The sequence below is a fragment of the Gymnodraco acuticeps genome, unplaced genomic scaffold, assembly GCF_902827175.1.
Source record: "Gymnodraco acuticeps unplaced genomic scaffold, fGymAcu1.1, whole genome shotgun sequence".
Lineage (NCBI taxonomy): Eukaryota > Metazoa > Chordata > Actinopteri > Perciformes > Bathydraconidae > Gymnodraco > Gymnodraco acuticeps.
Window position 1 is genome coordinate 2,794,374 of NW_022991091.1, and position 23,169 is coordinate 2,817,542.

At 42.4% G+C, this 23,169-nt stretch overlaps 1 protein-coding gene across 1 annotated transcript; it reads right to left on the reverse strand.

The window, feature by feature from the left end:
• Positions 1-3,174: 3,174 nt before the first annotated feature.
• On the reverse strand, positions 3,175-22,824 carry LOC117560107 (histamine N-methyltransferase-like). The gene is given in 8 exon segments (XM_034236880.1): positions 3,175-3,896; positions 16,595-16,688; positions 16,862-16,953; positions 16,956-16,991; positions 17,856-17,963; positions 18,787-18,839; positions 20,225-20,371; positions 22,787-22,824. Coding segments are annotated over 7 exon segments (882 nt in total). The 5' UTR covers positions 20,362-20,371; positions 22,787-22,824; the 3' UTR covers positions 3,175-3,534.
• Positions 22,825-23,169: the final 345 nt, after the last annotated feature.

Here is a 23,169-nt window from a genome sequence, read left to right on the forward strand (position 1 = left end):
CACCAGGGAAGCATGGAGGGACGCAAGGAAACCACGAGAAGCAGGGAAATGAGTTTTAAGAGCAATGGGACGTCCTTTCCTCCGGGGCGTCACGTGAAGCGAAGTCCGTTTGTGATGACGCTGCACAGCTGATCGTCTGACAGCAGCCAGCTCTGTCCCCGTTGTTTTCACAAACACCCCCGCCTCTGTTAGTACACATTTACTGTCACAAACATTTGTATCATCTGTTGTAGACCCAAATAAATAAAATCAAAAAAGATAAACGCCATTCTTAAAATGTATAAACGAACTATGTTGGATTAATATTGATTAGAGTGCACAATAGAAATAAAATAATTGAGAGAAGAAAAAGAGATTATCTCTCAAAACCCAGTTAGATTAACATTCATTGGATTGCAAACTTTGTTTGTTTGGATATGTAGCAAATTAATTCATTTTAAATAGCACTTAATGACTGACTGAATGGAAATGACAATAATGAAAATGTAAAACGAAAAAAGCGATCATGAAAATGTTTCTAATAAATGAAGAAAATGATTTTTGACCACTTTGTTGTTCAGATATATCACATATTTGTAACTAAATGATACATTAATTGAAACAAAACACGGTATAAACTGAGGAGTGACTCCCGTGAGTTTCATGTATTTTCTTCACTCCGCTGGGAAACTGCTCTCATGTCAAGAAGCATCAGATCAGTGCATCGTCCAATCAGTGAGCGATACACAGTAAGGGGGCGGGGCGAGTGTCTGAGGATTTCATCGAAGGATGGTCTGGTGGTTCCTCGATTATAGCTCCTCCATTATCGTTCCTCGGTCCTCCGGCAAAAATAAGATGGCGCAGACAAATCAACTTCCGGTGAGACCGAGGAGTGAGGAAATGAAAAATAAGAGAAGTGAGAAAGGGCCTGAGTCAAAGCAGGACTTGTGCAACCTGGCAAAGTTCAAGAAGTCAGAAGATTGCTCTTTGTAATCTTATCCAGTTATATACAGTTGCAAGAAAAAGTATGTGAACCCTTTGGAATTACCTGGATTTCTGCATAAGTTGGTCATAAAATGGGTTCTGATCTTCATCTAAGTCACAACAATAGACAAACACAGTCTGCTTAAACTAATACCACACAAACAATTATATGTTGTCATGTTTTTATTGAACACACCATGTAAACATTCACAGTGCAGGGTGGAAAAAGTATGTGAACCCCTAGGTTAAAGACTTATTCAAGAGCTAATTGGAGTCAGGAGTCAGCCAACCTGGAGTCCAATCAATGAGACGAGATTGGAGGTGTTGGTTAAAGCTGCCCTGCTCTAGAAAAAATACACACCAGTTTTGAATTTGCTATTCTTAAGAAGCATTGCCAGATGTGAACCATGCCTCGCATAAAAGAGCTCTCAGAAGACCTACGATTAAGAATTGTTGACTTGCATAAAGCTGGAAAGGGTTACAAAAGTATCTCTAAAAGCCTTGATGTTCATCAGTCCACGGTAAGACAAATTGTCTATAAATGGAGAAAGTTCAGCACTGTTGCTACTCTCCCTAGGAGTGGCCGTCCTGTAAAGATGACTGCAAGAGCACAGCGCAGAATGCTCAATGAGGTGAAGAAGAATCCTAGAGTGTCAGCTAGAGACTTAAAGAAATCTCTGGCACATGCTAACATCTCTGTTGACGAATCTACGATACGTAAAACACTGAACAAGAATGTAGTTCATGGGAGGACACCACGGAGGAAGCCACTGCTGTCCAGAAAAAACATTGCTGCACGTTTGAAGTTTGCAAAAGAGCACCTGGATGTTCCACAGCACTACTGGCAAAAATATTCTGTGGACAGATGAAACCAAAGTTGAGTTGTTTGGAAGGAACACACAACGCTATGTGTGGAGAATCCAAAGGGTTCACATACTTTTTCTTGCAACTATATATGCAGTTCACCTGTAAATACATATTTAAAAAGGATTTGGCTTTGTCAATATAAATTATTTCCCTTATATCTTTTACTATCTTATACAGAGGTTCGAAAGGGTAAAATTGCCAATTTAGAAATACAAAACGATGTAGGTTAGAGATGAGTTAAATAAGCTCATATTTGAATTCCCCATTAAAAAAACCACATAATTTAGACACCCCCATGTTAGGATTTCCTTCAGATTCATGTTAGCACCTGAGTATGACCTTCCCTATTGGTGTATGATCAAATTTGATTTCTAATTTTAAATAAAAGGAAATAAATTCACAGTTATTGTCAAACAGGAGTTAAATCAATTTCTCGCTTATTGTAAGAATGTATTTCACCATATTCATATTTAAATGATCAGGAAATTACATTGTAATGATAATAATAAATCACCTCCCTCATTCAGATTAATGTCGATTGTTATTTTTTATGTTTGAATGTTAAAAAAGAACAATCGACAGTGTTGTAGAGCCGATAAATGGGAGTCGTAGGCGGCGTGTTTAGTATGGAACAACACACTTTATTTCCATCACATTACAGCAAAGCAGGATGATCTTGGATACACGCTACACAAGCTAGAATGACAACACAACACAGGTGCACTCACTAACTCGTCCGTGGTGCAACACACACTATATAACCCAGTGAATTGTGTCCCGTAAATGTCACCAGTGTAAACATAATTATGTAAATAACCCAATTTGTGTTCTGTGAAACGGAAAAGGATATTACATTGTTTGTGTTACTTTCGTTGCAGTGTCTTAAAGGTGGGGTAGGTAAGTTTCAGAAACCGTCTCGAGTGCACTAACATTTGAAAGTACACAGCCGAAAATAATACGCCCCTTCCTTCAGACTTCCTTACAGAGCACCTCCTCCAACACACATGAACGCGCACATGACGTCAGCAGACTGGTGAAAGTGGCCCTGTTGCTGGCGAGTCATTGAAGTACTGCTGCAATGAGGGCACGAGATACATTTGTGCATGCACAAGATGGAAGGTTGACAGACAGGGCGGCAATCCAATCCGTTTAGCCGGGCCGGCTAAACGGATTGGTTGTACTTTTTACAGTATTACGGCTTCCACAGATGACATTTTTTTATGGATTTTTTGTCAAAGCACTTAAGATATTCATTGCTATCGGGATGTTAAGAGCATTCCATGGAATATAACAAAAAGTGTATCTCGAGCCGGTTTCTGAAACTTACCTACCCCACCTTTAAATGTAATTTAGGTTAACTTCCTGTTTTATTTAGAATTATTATTATTACCTCTTGGGTTGCCGTACAGCCAATGCGTGACGTCATTGGTAAGCGTAACGGACTCCGAGCAGATCTGGTAGGCCGAGCACATATGGTACTGACACCAGCCCGGCTAAAATAACTGGATGGCCTACCTGCCTGTCAGCCTTCCATCTGTGCACAAACGTATCTCGTGCCCTCATTGGTCATGTGCGCGTTCGTGTGTGTTGGAGGAGGGGCTCTGTAAGGAAGTGGCAGATTTTTTCCGGCTATGTATTTTCAAATTCTAGCGCACTCGAGCTGGTTTCTCCAAAATGACCTACCCCACCTTTAAGCATTTGTTTCTAAGTTTGCGGATCTATGACTATGACCCCAAGGTTGTTGTTAAAGATAACTTTGCCGTTGGACTCCTTGCTGCAGTCTGGGTGCTGCAGTAACTCCAGGACACCGGCTTTGAGCTCAGGAGAGGCTGTGTTACTGAAGTCCAGCACTTCAGTGAGGAAATCAAGCAGCAGCTCTCCCTTCTCATCCCCTTCTGTGAAACACTCGGTGATTTCCATTTGAGAAGGCAGCTCGTAGCTCTGGTAGCTCACACCCTTGGAGTCCAGAAAGCTTTTCATGTCTCCAGTGGTGACACACTGACTTATTTCTGTGTTACAGTGCTGGCTCCTGTAGGTCTGCCACCGCTTTCCCCAACCACTCTCACCTAGAAAAGATTATATGAAAGTAGAAATAAGAGTCTACAGCCGAGCTAGCAGCTCTCGAGGCTTTACTCTGGCCTACCAGTGCTTAGAGCTACATGCTAACCTCAGCATGCTAACATGCTCACACTTTTTTAGGTCTTTTTTACTCGAATATAGGCAAGGCGAGTAAACGTTTTCATATGTTTGCACGATTAACAAACAAAATGTGTATGTGCTCTTGTCCAATTTTTTTTCTTGACAGTTACTATTTTTACCTTGTTCAACATCTGAGCATGCTAGCATTCTAAATGTGTGGTGCCCTTGAGCAAGGCACTGGACAACCTCCCACCCCCCCACTCCCATTGCTCAACGGGCGCTGTACAATAGCTGCCCACTGCTCCTACTAGGATGGGTTAAATACAGAGGTCAAATTTCACTGTGTATGCTGTATGCATGTGTGACCATTAAAGAGGGTTATATCTCTCACAGGCTCCGCCCTCTACTGGACTCTATGGGTACTACCCAAGCGGCAAACTCTGGGGAACAGCCGGGACGCCAATACGGACGTGCCACACACTGCAGTTCATACATGGGCCGCTAGGGACTGGCTGCAGAAAGGAGCAATTTCCATAGACCCCCATGTTAAAATGGCCAACTTTACAGCAGAAAAAAACATGTTTCTACCCATGGATGCAATAAATATTATTATCGATATAGTTAGATTCCACCTTCATGATTATGAATCTGTGAGTGAATTGTTTTCTAACACGACCCTTTTATTTATATTAGGTCTTAAAGTTTTTGCATAAATTAGGGCGTGGTCACTTTGATGGACATGTATATGCCTCACTGTCAGCTAACAGCAACTTGTCCACTCTGCTAGGCTACAACCATAGAGGCTACAACGTTAGTTAGTCATAGTACTGTACTTGACCCTTTAGCTTTAGCTGTGTTCGTGGTGATTGTGTCTTTTCGGGAATATTGTTACAAATACCAGACAATTAAAATGTCGTGCTGTGCGCTTGAATGTACTAACAGAACTTCCAAGAAGTCTAAAATGATAATACATGTTAACCCCGTTCGTAGGTGTTTGTGTGCTTGGTAGCTTAGCTTGTTACAAGTAACAAGCTAAAGGGTTACGTCCTTAGCTGGCTAATACGTTTATTAGCCAGCATTAAACAGCATTATGGTGGAACGCGCGGCGGTGCGCTCAGGGACCACAGTAAATAATCGGCCCTTTCTTTGTCGACCCTCCATGGGAAAATCTTCCCTTCACGGGGAGTTTTGCGGCGGAACGGGTCACCAGAGACAGCTTCATAGCTGCGGCCCCACAGCTGAGGGCTTTCCATTAACACAATGTTATGGGGAATGGAAACTCAGCTGTGTACTAACAAAGTGGATGCCCAGGAGGAGATTGGTTTCCTCTCAGCCGAGATTCAGGTAGCAGAAACAGGCTGTGTCTGTTGTGCACCCTTAGCACAGAGAAAATGGTCTTTATTCCATGTACTTCCTGGTTCTCAGGAAGACAGGGGAATTCAGATCTATTCTAGATCTAAGCAGCCCGAATCGCTACATTGCCTGCAGAAAATTCTGCATGTTAACTATAAAAACAGTTAATGGGGCAAACTGTGCGATTGGTTGACCACCATCGACCTGAAAGACGCATACTTTCATGTGGAAATTGCTCCAGAGCACAGAAAGTGTCTGTGTTTTGCCTTCCAGGGGATAGCCTATGAGTACAACAGATTACCGTTCGGCTACTCCCTATCCCCACGCACGTTCAGTAAATGTGTGGCCACTGCGCGCCCACGTCATGAGAGTTTTTCTTTTACCCAGACGACCTCATAGTCATGGCCGGGTCCAGGGAACAGGCAATGCTTTGCACAGCACAATTGATCACACACCTAACCAAATTAGGCTTTGCGATCAATTGAAAAAAGAGCACCCCCATACCTCACCAACAGGCGTTGTAGTTGGGAGTGGTGCTCCATGCAGGCGCGCTACGTGCCACCCTGTCAGGGAGCAGAATTGCGTCCCTTCTCCGGGCGGTTCACAGGCTGTGACAGGGGGCGACAGTGACAGCTTTAACTGTCATGCAGACTTTGAGTTTCATGACGGCTGCTCACATTGTGGTCCGCAGGGGTTACTGCATATGCGCCGCCTGCAGAGGTGGTTCTCCAGCCTGCGTTTGGATCCCAAGAGGCACAAACGGCAGCTGGTGACCATCCCCCCCTCAGTGGAGGGCAACCTCCGGTTCTGGGGGTCTCCCGGGCGCCTCCGGAGGGGGTCTCCACTGGGACGGATGACCTCCTACATCACAGTGTTCACGGGAACAGGATGGGGAGGGACCTGCCTGAAGAGGGCTATAGGTGGGCGCTGGTCTCTAACAGAAACACGACACAGCAACCTCCTAGAGCTACGGGCGGTAGTGTTAGTCCTCCAGCATTTCATGCCCCTAATTCAAGGGAGACATGTATTGGTCAGGAGCGAGAACAGCACCACAGTGGCTTATATCAAGAGGCAAGGCGGAGTCCGCTCCGCCACCTTGTTGGCCACAGCAGAGAGGCTGTGGTTATGGGCTTCAGAGTTGGTTTTATCTCTGAGAGCCCTCCATATCCCGGGACTGGAGAACAGGGGGGCCGACCTCATGTTGAGGGGCGGCCCCCTGCCAGGCGAATGGACGCTTCACCCAGAGGTGGTGAAGCAGATCTGGGCCCAGTTCGGGAGAACGGAAGTGGATCTGTTCGCCAGCCGGCGCAACAGCCACTGTGCCCTGTGGTTCTCCATGGCCCTGAGCAACGACCCGCCTTTAGGGGTGGACGCGTTTGCACACGAGCCATGGCCAAGGAAGCTGCTATACGCCTTTCCACCGCTGCGTCTCATTCTCCCTCTCTGGGGAGAGTGAGGCGAGAACGTCTGGCAGTCATTCTGGTAGTGCCGGATCGCGTTGGGGCTCCGTGGTACTCAGAGATGACACAGATGAAGGTGGGCCAGCCCTGGGCAATTCCCCAGTTCTGGGGGGCGATGTCTCAAGAGGCAGGTGCAATCGGGGCGTTACCCACTCTCGGCCAACCTCTCCAGGCTCCTGAGACGGACAGGCTGAGACAGGGTGGATTGTCTGACAGCGTTATTCAGTCTATCCAGGCAGCTAGAGCTGGATCCACCACAGCCTGTTACAGGCCGAAGTGGCTGGGATTCCAGCGATGGTGTGAGGAGCGGAAAATAGAGGTATTCAACTAAAATTCAACGAGGTCCAGTTAGAGAAAATGTCCCCATGCAAAGGTCCGGAAATTCAAAATGTCTAACTTTATGAATTACTGTGATATATATTGAAGTAGCCTGCAGCTTTATCAAGGTCTGCATGTAATCAACAACTGACTGCCAATCAAATAAAGAAAGTACAATTCAAAAACAACAATATTTATTGTCTATTAACATTGAACTATACAGATATACAGTAAATACTGTGGATATGTGTAATGTTCCTCTCGGGCTGCATTTACAAATAAAATAGAGAAAATAAATAAAATAGCTTTTGAAAATATGTGCATCTTTAAAGTGCTTAATTTTAGATAAATAAAATAAAGTGTAGCAGCAGCTTGAGTTTCCCTTTTTCTTTGTTAACCGTTTCACATCATGACTTAACTGTTTCAGACGATTATAGAACAATATCAGTATTTACATCATAACAATTGAACAGTTTTAAAGTTTCTCTTTCTTTCCCTCATATATTGCAGTCCCTCACTCACTTTTTTTTATTCAGTGCGAGAATTGAGCTCGAGCTTGTCCTGCCAGGAGTTTGTAAATCTGGGCTGAAATGGTGTCAGGGCCATTCTCATACACATGCAGGTGCTCATTGGTTACAGTGATGCAAACACAGGTATGGTGAAAAAAGAGAACTATTCGAAGCAGAAAAAAACAGCGTAATATACCATCTGACAAAGGCCTGTGCTATAATGCTTCAATTAACTGCTATTCTTTATAATATACTCAGATCAATAAGAGACAGAGATGTTGAGTTATAAATCAAGGGTTTTTATTATTATTTACAGCAGGGGTGGGGAACCTTTTTCCTTTCAATTTTTACAACATCCTCCGAGGGCCATACAAATGATTGAACTCAACCTCTGCTTAAAAAAACTAAAATCACAGCCCATTCATTTGGCCTTTCTTTCATGCTGTGCAAAGAAAAAGCAACCTCTTAATCCAGATATCTCACCATGACTCATGCATGCACGTGCACGGTGTGGCATGACCACCAAAACAGAAAGATATGGACACAAGATGTGTGCAAATGTATTTAGTTTCCTATCCTGGACCATGTGAACATGATTTAAGTGGGGGGGGGGGACCTAACCTCCTCTAGGGGGGTCCGGGGGGCATGCTCCGGGAATATTAAATATTGAAGTTAAAAGCATCAATCTGGTGCACTTTGAGAGCAACATGAAGAGATCTATGGATACATCTCTCAACATCCATATGAAACAGAACTGTAAGCAGATTTTTCTTTTTGGATATTTTACAAATCACTCCCCTTTTAAACTCTATTCTTGTTGTTTTTAACAACTTTTTTGTTACTGTCATATAGTATTTTATACCTGTTTTTCATTTAGTCTCATTAATAACTATAATGATCATATCAAGGTGTGCCTTAACCTCACTGAGCTGAGGTTATTTGAGCCTCTCAGGAGAGAGCTCTCTGCCACCTGGTTGTAGAAAAGCTCTTTAAATTCGTTAGCATAGCTAGCTAACCAGATGCTAATAACAACAGATCGCCACTGTGCTTACAACTAAAGACACAGCCACGCAAACACTGCGGTATGTGTACGGCTCCTTATGGGTACTGCAATATTTGAAGGGCTGGAGCGGCGTTTCGGTGCTCTCTGTCAGCACTCCTTTCAGACGAGACATACCACGTGAAGACACGTTACGCTCGTGTTGTGTTCAAGGAACCTGTCCTTGGCCAGGAAAATCAGGTACTCGCTTGTTTAATTATTTTTGCGGTCTAGATTTCTTCTTATTTTTTGGAGTGAGAAGTTGTCCGTCAGTCGGACTGACGGACGGACTCCCCACCCACATTCTCTTCGGTTCGAAACATAATCTCAGCAAATCCGACGACTTCTCAGTTGCAGTGGGCGACATTATTGTCACAAGTAAGAAGGAAATTACATACCTAGGATCTATTCTTGAGGCAAACCTCTCCTGTGACAAAATGGCATCCAATGTAATAAAAAAAGTCAATCAAAGAACTAGATTCCTATACCGGATCTTCTCTCTGGTAAACAAAAACACCCTGAAAACTCTGGCAGGAGCACTCATTCAAGGGTACTATGACTATGCTTGCACGTCATGGTACCATATCACCTCCAAGGCGCTAAAAATAAAACTTCAAACATCGCAAAATAAACTGGTCAGACTACTGCTTGACCTTTCATCTAGAACCCACCTCACCTCTGCCCACTTTGACAACCTAGGATGGCTTAGAGTAGACGACAGAGTACAGCTACTTGCAATGGGCCTGGTCTACAAGATCCACTACACCTCTATGGTACCCATGTACATGTCAAAATTCTTCCCAAAGGTCAAGGAATACCATGATCATAACACCAGAGGGAGCTCCACAAATCATGTGAAACCCAGATTTGGCACAAAAAAGGGGGAATACACGTTTTGCAATTATGCCACATCAAGGTGGAACGCTCTTCCCACAACTGTAAAGGAAAGTAAAACTATACTTACCTTCAAAACCTCTCTTAAAGAGCACCTTCGGGGGAGAGCATTGCAAAACTGACCCCGGTAATGGTACAAATCTCAACCTGTCGTTCAATGGACAGCTTCCCCCCCCCCATCTATGTATATACTCGCATTTTAGACTCTGTTACTAACTGTATATCTGTAGACTTGGTATGTCTTAAATGTCCGGTTAGGATGTATTAGAACGAAATTTAAAATGAAATTTGTAAATAAGCAATCTGTATGTAAAAAACCACCTGTATGTAAATTGTAAATAAGCCATCTGTATGTCAAATATGTCTTATATGTCTTAAATGATATGATGAATTGGAAATGGGGGACCCTGATGTAAACAAGACGAAAGTCTTTCTCTGGTCTGCATCCCCTTAACAATTGTATGTTTTGAGCTGTACTGTACTGTACCCAATATACAAGCTGTTAATAAACTTTTCAATCAATCAACCCCCCACCCCCAAAACGAAAACTCTTCGGTTCTCCACGAATTACACAAGTCACCCAAATCAGCATTAAAAAAGCGGGAGGCGCTGAAAAAATCCCCTATTAATGTATTGATTATAGCTCCGGGTCCGTATAGGTCGGCGTCTGGGTCCGGATCCGGACCGCGGTCCGCCTGTTGCCGACCCCTGCCCTATATTGTGAGTTGGGCTCTATTTTGTCCTTTTCACAGTTATTGGTGGACAGAGGACTTGCTCATTCTACTGTAAAGTGTATGCAGCAGCCATCTCGTCCTGTCATGAGGGATTCAACGGCAGGTCAGCCTTTTCTAATCCACTGATGTTGCGGTTTTTACAGGGGGTCAGGAGGCTGCGCCCAGTAGGGAGCGCCTCTACCCCGCAGTGGGACCTGCCGCTGGTGCTCGAGGCTCTGGTCACAGAGCCATTTGAGCCTCTAGAACTCTCCTCCCTGAAAGCAATGTCGTGGAAGACAGCGTTGCTACTTGCCTTAAAGGTCCCATGTCATGGCCATTTCCACTGATCATAATTCCATTGTTGAGGTCTACTAGAATAGATTTATACTGTGCAATTTTCCAAACTCACATTGGTTTCGCATACAGCATCTCTGTAAAATATGTGTATTCAGCAGTATTCACTCTCTCCACTAAACGGCTCGTTGCAGCTCTTGCCCCCCCCCCCTCCCTGTGAGCCCAGTGTGCTCCGATTGGTCGGGACCAGTCGGGACGTTGTGAATCGCGCTGAGCTCCGTGGAGGTGTGATTTCCTTGTTTAGCGATACACAGCGAAACACAGCCAAACTCACCCTGAAGACACACAAAGTCACAGCCGAAGTAAAAACAATAAGTCTGGCTTGATATTGAGTAAGAAAAAGGTTGATAAACGCTGTGAGAATGGGTCTGCAGAGAGAATTTCGCCGCGATCCCAACTGTCTGTTATCAGCCTGCAGCCAGGGAGGAGAAATCAGCAGAGCTGCCTGCACTGAGTGTGTGAGGAAGTCCGTGGATTGGTCAATTTGGACCAATCAACGGGGGCTTAACGTAACGGCTCCGCGGACGTAATGTAACAGCTCCACGGATTGGTCCATTTCGTTCCGGGGACGACATGACATCATGATGTACCCGGAAGAATCAAATGGACAGTGACGTATCTCCAACGAGGCGTTTTGGGGAGGTATTTTCTGTGTTAGAGTTTACTCGCTACATGGTGTACTTTGAGGGTTTTGACTCTGCACACCATTTACATGCATAAAAACCTTCATAACACACAAGGGGACGGGTAATAACCGGAAAAGCATGACATGTCACCTTTAACGGCAGCCAAAAGAGTGTCCGAGTTAATCGCTCTGTCGGTGCACCCGAGCTGTTTACTGATTCGGGGTGACCGGGGCGGGGCGACACTCAGACCGAACCCCTCCTTTGTGCCCAAGACCCTAAGGAGTGCATTCAGGTCGAGGGCTATTCAGTTGGGGGGATTTAGTCTTCCACCCATGGTGTGGCCAGGGAAGCTAAATGACACCTCCTCTGCCCGGTGCGCGCAAGCATGTTATGTAGAGCGCACAGCTACCCTGAGACGCACTGAACAGCTGTTTGTGTGCTTCGGTGGCGGGGTGACTGGAAAAGCTCTGTCCAAGAAACACCTGGCAGGCTGGCTTTGCGGAGGCATTGCACACGCCTACGAGCAGGCAGGAAGAGCCTGTCCCACAGGGGTCCGTGCGCACTCCACACGAGCTGTGGCTGCGTCGACAACTTTATTCAACGGTGTGAGTTTGGAGGACATATGCACGGCGGCGTCTTGGTCAACGCCAGGCCCCTTCATAACGTTTTATCTCTTGGATATGTCTGGCTCTTTCTCAGCGTCTGTGCTTGCTGGGGCAACACAGGACTGGTGAGGAGGGGGGGTATGTGGGTTAGTGGGCATCTGACCAACCCGGTATCACGGCAAGACGTGAACATGTGACGATTTACCATGCTGGGAGACGTGAACATATCACGGTTTCGTCCCCTTCAAACGTGACAGCTACACGGTATTGTTAACCCATGTTAACCAGTGGAGAAATAACCGGAAATACCAAGCAAATGCTACCCCGACGTAATGATTTATTTTTTCATAGTCACACTCGATTACAGCGATTTTCTTGTTGCCCCAGCTGGTCGACATCTCTTTTAGCATAAACAAAGGCTACATTAATGTATTAAATCGATGTTAATCCATGCGTGTGGATGTGGAATTAACGGACGTGACGTTGTGCGATTGAGTTGCCAAGCAACAGCTTCGGTTCATGTTAATTTACAAACTATTCAACTACAACTGTAGTTATATTTAAAAACATGTTAGAAGGCCTCACAAAATACTTTAATGCACATTAAAATGTAAATGTGAAGGAATGTGTGTATAACAAAATACATCGGTCATTAAACGAAACCGGAAACAGACGTAGGCAAGATCCTCAGCTCGATGATTGGATGGTTATCCGCAATGCATGCTGGGATTTGGGTTTATGTGATGTGAAATCTGAAAACGTTTTTTAAAAATACAATAATAATTTATTCCGAGTGTGCTTGCTTTTCTCTTTGAAAGTCATCACATAACGGCATTGTAATACACGGTTCGGCTGCATTAAATATGACATATCTGCCGTAATTCTCTATTTATAGAGCCCTGCTGAGAAGACTTCTAGACAAACAGGAGAACTGCCGCCAAAACTGAAAACGTGACGTGGATCATAAATATATAAGCAATTAAACAGCATCTTACATTTATTTTCACACAATACGTCTCCTTGCAGTATCAACACTAATTCGGCTGACTTTTATATTTGATCCAATTGGTAGATAGGCTGTATTTACACCATAACCGTGCAGAGCTGATAGAAAGGGACACCTGGTGGTCAAAGCACGTTATTGAATTGTATTATTTTATTATTAGATATTAATAGGAGGATGTGCAAAACAGACAAACTAATAAGGCTTAATTTAAACATTAAAGAGTACTTTAGGTTAAGGTCTTATTTTGAATAAGAAAAAAGCTTTAAGAAGAATATGGAGGGATGAAACCCTCTTGAAACCGCAGGTCCTTCCTTCCTGCAGCGGTCAGACTTACAACCAGCACTGCCCCTAGTAGACCCTCCTACACACACCACAACACAGACTATAACACCCCTTGCTGCTAAATACAAACCAACTTTGTGCAATATGTGCTATATGTGCAATATATATATGCCATTAATAACTGTGTAATTTATACCTGGCCACTAAATCAATATATATGCCGTTTTGTTTTTGATCTGTATTTTTGAAAATTATGTAACTTTTTATCTTTTTTTTAGCATATTGTTTAATATATTATAACTTAGTACTTTTTTAGCATATTGTTTATTTTATTCTAACTTAGTACTTTTTTAACGCATGTAAGATATGCAACACGTCTGTGGCTCTTTCCTGCTGTAACGCTGCACATTTCCCCTCTGTGGAACTAATAAAGGTATTCTGATTCTGATTCTTTAATGGTCACACATGCAGAGCACACAGCACACACAGTGACATTTTGTATCTACAGATAAATATTAAGCCTGACAAAGTACTTAACGTCTAATATATTGCTTTCCTGCAATGTTAACTATTTAAGCACTTATTTGTTTATTATTTGTTTATTATTAAACTGATATTATACATATGTATTATACTCTTATAAGATGTATGTAGATAGTATAAGAAATGTGCAGAATGACAGTTTAATGGTGGAGTATACACACATATTGATAGATGTCTTGTAATGCACTGTTGAGGAACCTGCGACCCAAGTTTTTCATTCATTGCATAACTACACAGTAGTTGTGTATAATATGATATGTCAATAAAACTTAGCTTATAAAATCTTGAAATCTTGAAAGGGATGTTCAAACTAGTCATTATATACAGTCTTTAATGAACTATTAGTAGAGAATAACGAGTAATGAATATACTTTATAGAGATCCTATTAATATCTAATAATAAAATAATAAAATTCAATAACGTGCTTTGACCACCAGGTGTCCCTTTCTATCAGCTCTGCACGGTTATGGTTTAAATACAGCCTATCTACCAATTGGATCAAATATAAAAGTCAGCCGAATTAGTGTTGATACTGCAAGGAGACGCATTGTGTGAAAATAAATGTAAGATGTTGTTTAATTGCTTATATATTTATGATCCACGTCACATCTTCAGTTTTGGCGGCAGTTCTCCTGTTTGTCCAGAAGTCTTCTCAGCAGGGCTCTATAAATAGAGAACTACGGCAGATATGTCATATTTAATGCAGCCGAACCGTGTATTACAAAGCCGTTATGTGATGACTTTCAAAGAGTAAAGCAAGCACACTCGGAATAAAGTATTATTGTATTTTTAAAAAACGTTTTCAGATTTCACATCACATAAACCCAAATCCCAGCATGCATTGCGGATAACCATCCAATCATCGAGCTGAGGATCTTGCCTACGTCTGTTTCCGGTTTCGTTTAATGACCGATGTTATTTGTTATACACACATTCCTTCACATTTACATTTTAATGTGCATTAAAGTATTTTGTGAGGCCTCTAACAGTTTTTAAATATACTACGGTTTGTAGTTGAATAGTTTGTAAATTAACATGAACCGAAGCTGTTGCTTGGCAACTCAATCGCACAACGTCACGTCCGTTAATTCCACATCCACACGCATGATTAACATCGATTTAATACATTAATGTAGCCTTTGTTTATGCTAAAAGAGGTGTCGACCAGCTGGGGCAACAAGAAAATCGCTGTAATGAGTGTGACTATTAAAAAATAAATCATTACGTCGGGGGAGCATTTGCTTGGTATTTTCCGGTTATTTCTCCACTGGTTAACATGGGTTAAACAATACCGTGTAGCTGTCACGTTTTAAGGGGACGAAAACCGTGACATGTTCACGTCTCCCAGCATGGTAAATCGTCACATGTTCACGTCTTGCCGTGATACCGGGTTGCATCTGATCCCTCCCTGGGCGTAAATGCGCTTACTTTCTCCGGACTCCTGGAGGGAGTCGCGGGGGGTGACGTTAATGCGCTTTGGGCCCTAGGGGCTAAAGGGCTCCCCTCGCCTGCCTGGGGCAGGAGGGGGGGAGAGCCCTCCATACTATAGTCCGTACACACTCTGCACGGGGTCAGTGTCTGAGTGTGGGGACATAGGGGGCACTTGCACTCTCCCCGTGCTCTTTAGGGACTCAGGAGAGAGGGTGCATAGTGAACCCATACAGCTGCGGACTTTCCCCGTCTGCCTATAATCGGACGCAGGGGAGCCCTCAGCACTGTTTTCGAGCACACTTTTTTTGCGAGGCAAGCACGTCAGGGTCTGCTCTATCGGCCGCAGCCTGGAACTTCTCCACGGTTACAACCGAGGGGAGAGGTGAGGTGAGGCGCAGCGGCTGCTAAAGCTGGTCAGGGACAGTGAGGTTGGAACGGTGTGCTGGACGACAGTGCGTGCATACATCGGGGCTCCGCCCACTGTACCCATAGAGTCCAGTAGAGGGCGGAGCCTGTGAGAGATATAACGCCGGGTTACGTATTGTAACCCTTGTTATATTAACACAGGCGGAGCCCTCTACCTTGGGGCACTGTCTGTCCTATACCGCTCGCTGAAGAGTGGTGTAGGATGTTGGTCAGGAGGCGAGGCCTCCATTTATACGGAAGTGAGATGCGCACGCATTCAGGTAGGCCCGCCCCGGGGCCGGCTACGTCTATAGAAATCTCAGTAGGTGAATACTTGCATGATAAGGTAGTACCCATAGAGTCCAGTAGAGGGCTCCGCCTGTGTTAATATAACAAGGGTTACAATACGTAACCCGGCGTTTCATAGCTCCAACTCTATCTATCTATGTTTGCTAATTGGCACTAAATATCAAATAAAGCTGAGACTGATGGGAATATCATTAGTTTAGCAGCAAATTGGTCTCAAATGATCACAATTATGATTTGTGTAACAGTGGTCAACTCTTAACAAACACTGTATTGATTTTGTATTGTAAGATGCAAAGATATGTGGCAGAGATAGCACAGAAAGTGTAGTGTTTTGGACTGTGATAAATCATTAGCAGATCCCTCTTTTCTAGATGCTTACAAAAATAAACCTTTTCCACTTAGATGTTATGCATATGATGGTGTGTTCCTTGTACCCTGACTGTTTTTTCTCAAGTTATTATTATTTTTTTCAATTCAAGTGATATCTATCACCATGCTTGACAGTTTTGCAATATATTAAGTTGTATCCCTGTATCATGAAAGCAACAATAATTCTTATTTGCGCATGTAGGGTTTTCTCTTGTTTTCACAACTTCTGATAACAACAGTTATGGTATTTGTATATTTATATATTTCTAAAATGATTGTGTTCCCTGAATACTGTACTGAATCTATAGAAAATAGGTGTGCTGACTATATACAGCATAACCAACCCTTGCCATCAGAGAGAAGAAAATATAAAAAATGGATAATATGAGATTAAATCCATCCACTCACCAGATACTAGGATGATAAGAAGCTTCCCCTTCTTGTCGAGGAGGCTCTGGAAGAACTCGATGGTAGCTCCAGGATCCTTCACATAGTACAGCATCTGTATATTTCACCACAGATAATGAGCTGGTAACTGGATTCACATAGCACCTAATTAGAACGCTATGCTACACAGATGTTCTAATGGGATTAATTACTGTGGAGCGCGAATACGACCTAGATTGTGTCAAAAATATAGTCTGTGAGCAAGAAGCACACGTCAGTGTCACCGACCTGTATCATGTGAATGAAGTCAGCCTTCTTAGTCATCTTTTTCACTCTCCACTGCTCCTCAAACTCGGAGGCAGTCATCTTGTTCCAGGTACATTTATGTGATCTAAATTTGGTTTCTGTGACACCATAACTATATAAAGAGACACAAAACAGAATCAATGTTACTTTGTGTAAATGAAACATCTTTAAACCACACAGGGAAAGTATAAAATAACTTATGTAGGTCAGAAAAATACTTTTCTGCTACTTCGATATTTTAGTCTCTGCATTTACGACTATAACATTTGCTTGTCACATTGTTGGAAACACATCTTTTTTTGTGATAAGTTTAGTTTCAACTATCTTTTTCCATCCAACATTGATTTTTCTTTAAACTGCCGATGCGAAGGAGGCAAGCATGGGCAAGTCTTGATATCACAAAAGATTTCAAGACGCTTTAGAAAACACTAATTCTGGTAAAGTTTTGAGTCAACAGACTCTTGGCTACAGTAATTGAGCCACCCACAGGAAATAAAATAGTTGTTGGCACTCAATGCAGCAGAGATGGACACAAAAGATAAGAAAGAGGAACTTCAGGATCACAGTTTGCCTACATCTTTTATTAGGGTAGCATTTTGAATACATTTGTTTGTGTGAATATTTCGAAGTAGAACTAGTAGAAGTTGTTCTAAACTCCTGGTCACAGTTTTTCTCAAAAAGAGATTCTGAAAGGTGGATACTTGCTGACATGAGGGCTAGACTCTGGGGTTGGTGGTCAAAGGACCATCCCCCTGCTACTGTAATACATGTATAACTGTATTATTTATGTATAAGTGGGAAAGCCAAGGGCAGACATATAATGTATTCTCTGCATTGAAATACAACAAATGTGAATATATAGCCTTTTTTATGCTGTTAAATTACATATCGGAACACATTTTTGGGGGCATGTGAATATACAGACACAGTATAAATGTGCGGTTTGAGAGATATGTGTGTGCCTATAAGACTGTACCTTTGTACTGATGTAGCTGCGTGCTGCTAGGCTCCACCACCTCATTATCCACCGTCACCCCTGGGTGCTTCAGACGGAGCTGGGAGAGCATCTCGAGGTCAATCTCACCTACACAAGCCAACAGTTCTTATTTTGAAAAACACCCATTTTTTGCTAATAAAATCTCGACCCATTCTCCCGACAGCAGCCAAACTGTTCAATTATAAAAGTAAATGCATGTCACCACATTTCAAACAGTTGTACTTGTCAGGTATGCAGGAAATTATACATTTGATGTTGCTATAATCTCAGAAAAGCCTCGAGTCAAAGCTCACTAGGATTTTTCTCCAAATATAACTTTGCCACATGCAGGTGATTTTGTTCTAGTTATTGAATCTGACACATTTCCATGTACAAGAGTACATCCAAGTAAATAATCCGATGTGGACAGGCGCTGAATCTTTCTGATTAGATTGAATAATACCTTGTAGGCATTCTAATGGATTTTACAGTCCATCACAGAATCTGTACCGCCGCTCCATTATGACACTGACATGACAGCTCAGGTAAATTAAAGGAATTGGCTCCGACATAAGTGAAGGGTAATAGCACTCATGTGCATGTAGTGAGTTTGATCAGGAACAAATGAGACTTGCTGTGTCATGAGCACTGGAAAACAAAATGCAGTGAAACCACACACTAGTGAGGTCACTCCGTCCACGACCGAGGTTAAAGATTAATCTGACAACCAGGTAGATGGGTTCAAACTCTCACCACTGATAATAAGGGTAAAGGTTTTTAGTGCCGCATAACAGCAGTACCAAAGGAACTAATGCTGCAGGCTGATTCTACAACGCCTCCTCACCTTCGCTGTCTGCAGCAGAGGTCGCTCAGTCACACAAAACACAAGATACGTTTGGCACTTAAAGTGTCCTATACTGAGTCTTCTTACCAGCTCCACTTCCAACTCCAATGACATTTAGATGGGACTTTCCATCTCCAATGCTGAGGGGAGAGCAGAAAAGCACTTCTTAAGAACTCAACTTAAAAACTCACAGCTTCCTACCTGCCGATTGGGGCTGTAACCGTCAATTCTGCCTGACATCGCGAGATGTTCTTATATCTGAAGCATCTCCCGGCTCGGGGCTTTCATTCTTCCTATGAAATGTTCTGTCAATCACCAACTGATTTTAATAACACTATTATCTGTTTTAATTACTTGGGAGTGATATCACTCCAGATTTGCTTCCTGCTCACAGAGTTCTCTCAGGCTCAAGCTTATATGAACATAGAACATTTTAAGAAGGGACATTTTATATACACTTCTTGTCATTCACATACTGTATGCACACCTTGTTTAGCTATGTACATGTGTGCAATCATTTATTTCGTTTTTGTAAGCATTTCAGTGACAGTAGGCAGGAGCTACTCATAAAATATGAATATGTTATGTTTGGGGTTCTAAGTTTAGTCATAACAAACTGACACTGCACTGCTTAATTGTTCGTAGCCTTTGCAGCAGAAGTCTTCACACTGCATTTTCTTTAACTTTGTTTGACAGTGTAATTGTTGGAGGTGTATACACTCTTGCAAGCACAAAGTTACTTTTAGTTTAAGGAAAAACAAGTGAAGTATGAGGCTGATCCTCCTTAGTAATAATCAGCCTCTCTGAATCTGTCGTGTTAATCACAATCACTTCTATTTTCCGCTAATCTGCCTTCATCTACTAAATAATGCATCTTTTCTATGTCTCCCCCCTGGATTGCTCAAAGGTTAAGAACATCTCTCTAGGCTTATGGTAATTTAGTTATCCAGCAACAATATTATCACAACACTTGAATAACAAGTTATACTGTATCACTACGGTTTGACTTTAACAGGATTGTTTAAAGCCAATATTAATGTTTGACAGTTCTGACAATCTAAGAATGATGTACGGGTCAAACAAAAATGACATAATCAAACATTTTTGAAAACATTTAAAATACGGAAAAATAAACATGTCACTGTTTTCTCTCGACAAATTTGGGGTATTTTTGTACTTTGTTGCATTTTGTACTAACTGATTTTAGAGAGTTAATCAGTTAACTTGATGCAGAAATGTTGGCAAACACTCTAGTATAGAAGAGTACATCAATATATTTGAATGTACTTCTGATGATTTTTATTATACTGTCAATGGCAAGGTCTGTGGCTTCACTCATAGAAAGTGTGTGTGAGTGTGTGTGGTGTGTGTGTGTGTGTGTGGTGTGTGTGTGTGTGTGTGTGTGTGTGTTGTGTGTGTGTGTTGTGTGTGTGTGTGTGTGTGTGTGTGTGTGTGTGTGTGTGTGTGTGTGTGTGTGTGTGTGGTGTGTGTGTGTGTGTGTGTGTGTGTGTGTGTGGCAGATTACCTGGCCAGTATATCTGGCAGCGTGTTGTGGATGAAGTCCTGCATACACTGATGCTCAGAGGAGCGCTCCAGAAAAAGCTGGAAGGATTTCTGGTACCTGTTATCATCAATAACCAGACTCTTCAGTGGAGAGGCCATGGCAAATAATCTGGCACAAAAACACAACATATTTCCATTAACAGCTAAGAGGGCCGGAATGTTAATATAATATATCATTCGCATAAGTAAAAGGAGTAATACTACAGTATAGGAAACAATAACAGTTTTTAATTAAATACAAAGCATTATCAGATAAATGTACTCAAAGTATTACGTTTGTCATAATGGGCCTTTATAGTGTCATCATATTACTAAGCTAATATTGTTTTTAAGCATCATCATGCAAACAGTAATTAAAGGTGGGGTAGGTAAGTTTGAGAAACCGGCTCGAGATACACTTTTTGTTATATTGCATGGAATGCTCTTAACATCCCGATAGCAATGAATATCTGAAGTGCTTTGACAAAAAATCCATTAAAAAAAGTCATCTGTGGAAGCCGTGGCGCTGTAAAAAGCACGCTCCAATCATTTTAGCCAGCCCGGCTAAAATAACTGGATGGCCTACCTGCCTGTCAGCCTTCCATCTGTGCACAAACTTATCTCGTGCCCTCATTGGTCATGTGCGCGTTCGTGTGTGTTGGAGGAGGGGCTCTGTAAGGAAGTGGCAGATTTTTTCCGGCTATGTATTTTCAAATTCTAGCGCACTCGAGCTGGTTTCTCCAAAATGACCTACCCCACCTTTAAAAGGTTAGATATGGTCAAGTTGGAAATAATTTTAAATACAAGACAAGTCTAACTCCATCCATACAAAATATACAATATTTACCTCTAAAATGGTTTGTACCAAAGTATTTAAGTAATGGTGGCCGCCGGGGGCAAATGCGCTAAAAAGCCCAAAACACTTACATCAGGAGAAACTTGATGCACTTTCAAAAACTATGCAAACATAAAAACACAAATGCGCCATAACACATGCAAATGAAGAAACCTTTGTACCAATGTGACAGCTCATTTCCATGTGTTATGTTTTTTACTTTGCTTCGTATTTTAAACTGCAGCGCATTTCTTTTAAAAGGTCCCATGTCATGCTTTTCTGGTTATTACCCGTCCCCTTGTGTGTTATGTAGCTTTTTATGCATGTAAACGATCTGCAAAGCAAACCCTCAAAGTACACCCTGAAGCGAGTAAAACTCTAACACAGAAAAGACCTGTCTACGCTGCCCCAAAACGCTTCGTTGGAGATTTTTCTTTTTCCATTTTTTTCTTCCCGAGTATGGTGACGTAACCGTGCCAAGGTCCAATTCACACACACACACACACACACACACACACACACACACACACACACACACACACACACACACACACACACACACACACACACACACACACACACTTATATTTTCTCAGCCGCGGCTCCAATATTTACACAGTCCACTGGTTGAACCTGTTGCTGGATATTGAAGGGCGGACTCCCAATGTGAAACGAACTTCATTCTGGCGGATCGCTAACATTCTTGGCTAGGTTCGCTGAACATGAGCATGTTTCCAGCTGCTGCACGTCATAGAGAACCGCAGTGACGCGTCCTAAAACCCGGAAGTAAGTTAGCATTTTTACCACGTCCGGTTCCTTCGAGAAAAAGCGATGCAATTTCTCCATAGGATTTTGGAAAATAGCTCCAAATAAGGTCTGTGTTCGACACAAATTGAACAGACAGATCACATTTTGTTCTACGACATTAAATACATCAGCTGGTGATTTTTGAAGAGTTTACGTGTCTGAAAAACGATGGTTGTTAACAAGTGGCTGAATAGGACTACAGAAGTTGTCCAGGCCGTTTTACGTCATTACACCGAACATGTAAAACACTCCCGCTAAGTTTGTTTAACCTGTTCTGCTTGAAAGCAAGTACCTGCCTCCTGCAAACTGTTCAAACAAACACTTCAACTTGTACCATTTACAATCTGTATGTTTGAATATGGATCTTAAGTTGGCGTGACGTTGAAGCAGCGACCCTGCTGTAGTTCCTTTATAGCATAACGTTAGCATTTTGCTTCTTGCGACTAGATTTATGCTTCGAAAATTATAAAAGTAGGATAGACATGTGGATATTATCCGGCTGAACAAAACGTGATCCGTCTTTTAAATGTGTGTCAACCACAGACCTTATTTTGAGCTATTTTCCAAAATCCTATGAAGAAATTGCATTGCGTTTTTGACGAACTGGAAGGAGTTTACATCCGGGTTTTAGGATGCGTCACTGCGGTTCTCTATATCTTCACTATCATAACACAACTGCCCTTGTGTGTGCAGAAATGTTTCCAACAGCAGTTGAAACTCAAACAGCCTCAAACAGAGAGATAGAGAGCCTGTCGCGTCAGTGTCTCTCGATATGTGTAACATTACGGCTGATGGCGATATTTGCACGCTCAGTAAACGTCACAACGCTCGTTCACTATCGCAATAATTTCGCATGGTGTTTAAGCTGCACAAATGGAGACAAGACGATCAGTTAACACTTACATGTCGTGCAGGAGTGAGTCCGTAGAGATCTCTAGAGGTCTGAATCATAGACTATATACAGGTCTGAATACAGTTGAACCCTCCCACTGGAATTACGGATTTCCTTTAAGAGGAGGGCCAAAGATGGCAAAGAAAATCAGCCCAAAAATACCTGCATTTAGTCCTCAACGGCCTTTGAGTATTTCTCAAAAACACAAAGTAATTTACAGGCTTATTATTATATTATTATTTTTTATTGTTAATAGGCCTACATCTTTATTGTTTATACATCTTTGTAATATCGGTGCTTTCTTCTCATTCTGTTGCTGCCTTGACACTTGCATTTCTATACGGGGTTATTCAAGGTCCATTTTATCTTATCTTTACCAGGCCTTATTCACATA